Raw genomic sequence first — 1,838 nt, 5'->3', positions numbered from 1 at the left:
GTGTGTGTGTGTGTGTGTGTGTGTGTGTGTGTGAGGGGATATAGCACCAGCAGATATCCAACCAAAAGCAGAGGACAAAGTTCGGCACAACACGCGCCGCCCGGCACCAAAACCCCCCACAGCCAATGGAGCAAACAGCAGAGTCAACACTCAGGCTGCTGCCACCACGGCAGATACACGCGCTCGAGTGCGGGAAAGACAAGTGTCAGGGGCCACGCACACGCAGTCCTCAAGCACACCAAGGACGCCAAGGAGTCACAGGAGAGGAGGAGGAAGAGGAGCGCCGGCGATGAGAGAGAGGAGCCTGGGGGACATCAGAGGAAAGGATGGAGTGACGGCAGGGAAGGAAGAGAGAAGAGGAGGAAGACTGTGTGAGGAGTCCAAGGGCAAGGAGAAGGAGAAAAATACACATCAAAGGCCAAGAGTAACAAATGGACTGAAAAGCCGGGGGGCCGATGGGAAAGGGAAAGTAGGTGCCAAAGGGGTTAATAGAGGAGGGACATTCAAGCCAAATAACATACTGTCTAACCAGGAAGTTTATCTGCCAGCCATGGTGGTCCCACGCACGCCTGTAGCACCAAGAAACCAGGACAAGACCCAAGAACAAGGTAATTAATCCACCTTTAGAGCACAGGGTTGTGGGGGTTTTGCCATCACCCTGGAGCGTTGTCTGACATAGAGTAATTTTTTTTCTTCACACCCTGTATTTATTTTCTTTGCCATCTTCCATTGTGAGATTTATTATTTATAAAGGAGAGATCAAAAAGGTTACAAGACAGCATTCATACACCTTTAATATCATCATGACAACTACATTAAAGTCAAATGTGTAGATAATAAGGTAGAGCCCTACTCCCCACCCCAACATTTTCTGGCACAATCTAAGTTACAACTTAGTTAACCATAGTCCTCATAAATCCACCGGAGTTTAAAATTCCAACAAAAAAGAAAGTAGAAGGAAATGGAAATCAAAATACTCATTAATGGTAGTTTTATTATAAAAAACAAAACAGCTATAAAGAGTGCAAACCTCAGAGTAGGTGACAGATTAGTTATTTAAGTGTACCCAAATATGAAAGGGTCAGGGGGGTCACCAAAATCACGTGGCATCTTACTGTTAGTAATACCAATGTGTACAGTAAATGCAAATATGTATGGTATAGTGGTCATCAGATAATTGAACAGTTTTTCCTTATGATGAAATAATTTAACTTAGGTTATTCCTCATGGGAATGCCAATTTGAAAAATCATTACATAACCTAATAAACTAATCTGCCATTTGGGTTTAAACCTGCATTAGCCTAATTTTGGCAGCAGAACATGCTGAAAACCTAACCCTTGTGTTGTCTTCCCGTTGACCATTTGTTTTTCTGGGTCAAACTTTTGTTGGAACGTTTTTGTCACTTTTTATCATCTGATGTTTTTGAGCTTTTCTCAATGTTTTTGTCAGTTTTTTCCAAGTTTTTTGTTCCGGGCTTTTTTTACGTTTGTTATTTTTTGATTTGTTAATTTTCTGATATAGAAATGTTTTGAAAATGGGTCAAATTTGACCCGAGGACCACAGGAGGGTTAACAATGACATATTATTGTCTTGTAAAGTTGTAATGGGGAGTGTTTTAGCAAAATATGTATACACCCACATCCTGACACAGGGCAACATTAGCATATTTTTGGAACGTTTTTGTCCACCTGATGTATGTAAGTCCAATATATGCTTTTCTTTTTGTTATTAGGGCCCGAGCACCGACAGCGGCAAAGGCCCTATTGGAACTGAAGGAATTATTCTTTATTATTATTAGGGCCCGAGCGCCAACAGCGGCGAAGGCCCTATTGGAAC

The 1,838-nt window shown here is 42.3% G+C and overlaps 1 protein-coding gene across 1 annotated transcript in view; it reads left to right on the top strand.

The window, feature by feature from the left end:
• Positions 1–1,838, top strand: part of mapk8ip1a (mitogen-activated protein kinase 8 interacting protein 1a) — a 46,461-nt gene that overhangs the window by 10,768 nt on the left and 33,855 nt on the right. Inside the window, exon 3 of the mRNA XM_032523323.1 lies at positions 36–608. Within this exon, the coding sequence (XP_032379214.1) occupies positions 36–608 (573 nt within the window). The remainder of the gene's footprint in view (positions 1–35; positions 609–1,838) is intronic.

This window comes from Etheostoma spectabile, chromosome 8 (assembly GCF_008692095.1).
Source record: "Etheostoma spectabile isolate EspeVRDwgs_2016 chromosome 8, UIUC_Espe_1.0, whole genome shotgun sequence".
Classification (NCBI taxonomy): Eukaryota; Metazoa; Chordata; class Actinopteri; order Perciformes; family Percidae; genus Etheostoma; species Etheostoma spectabile.
The sequence above is the reverse complement of the archived record's forward strand: the minus strand, read 5'-3'. Positions and strand labels throughout refer to the sequence as shown.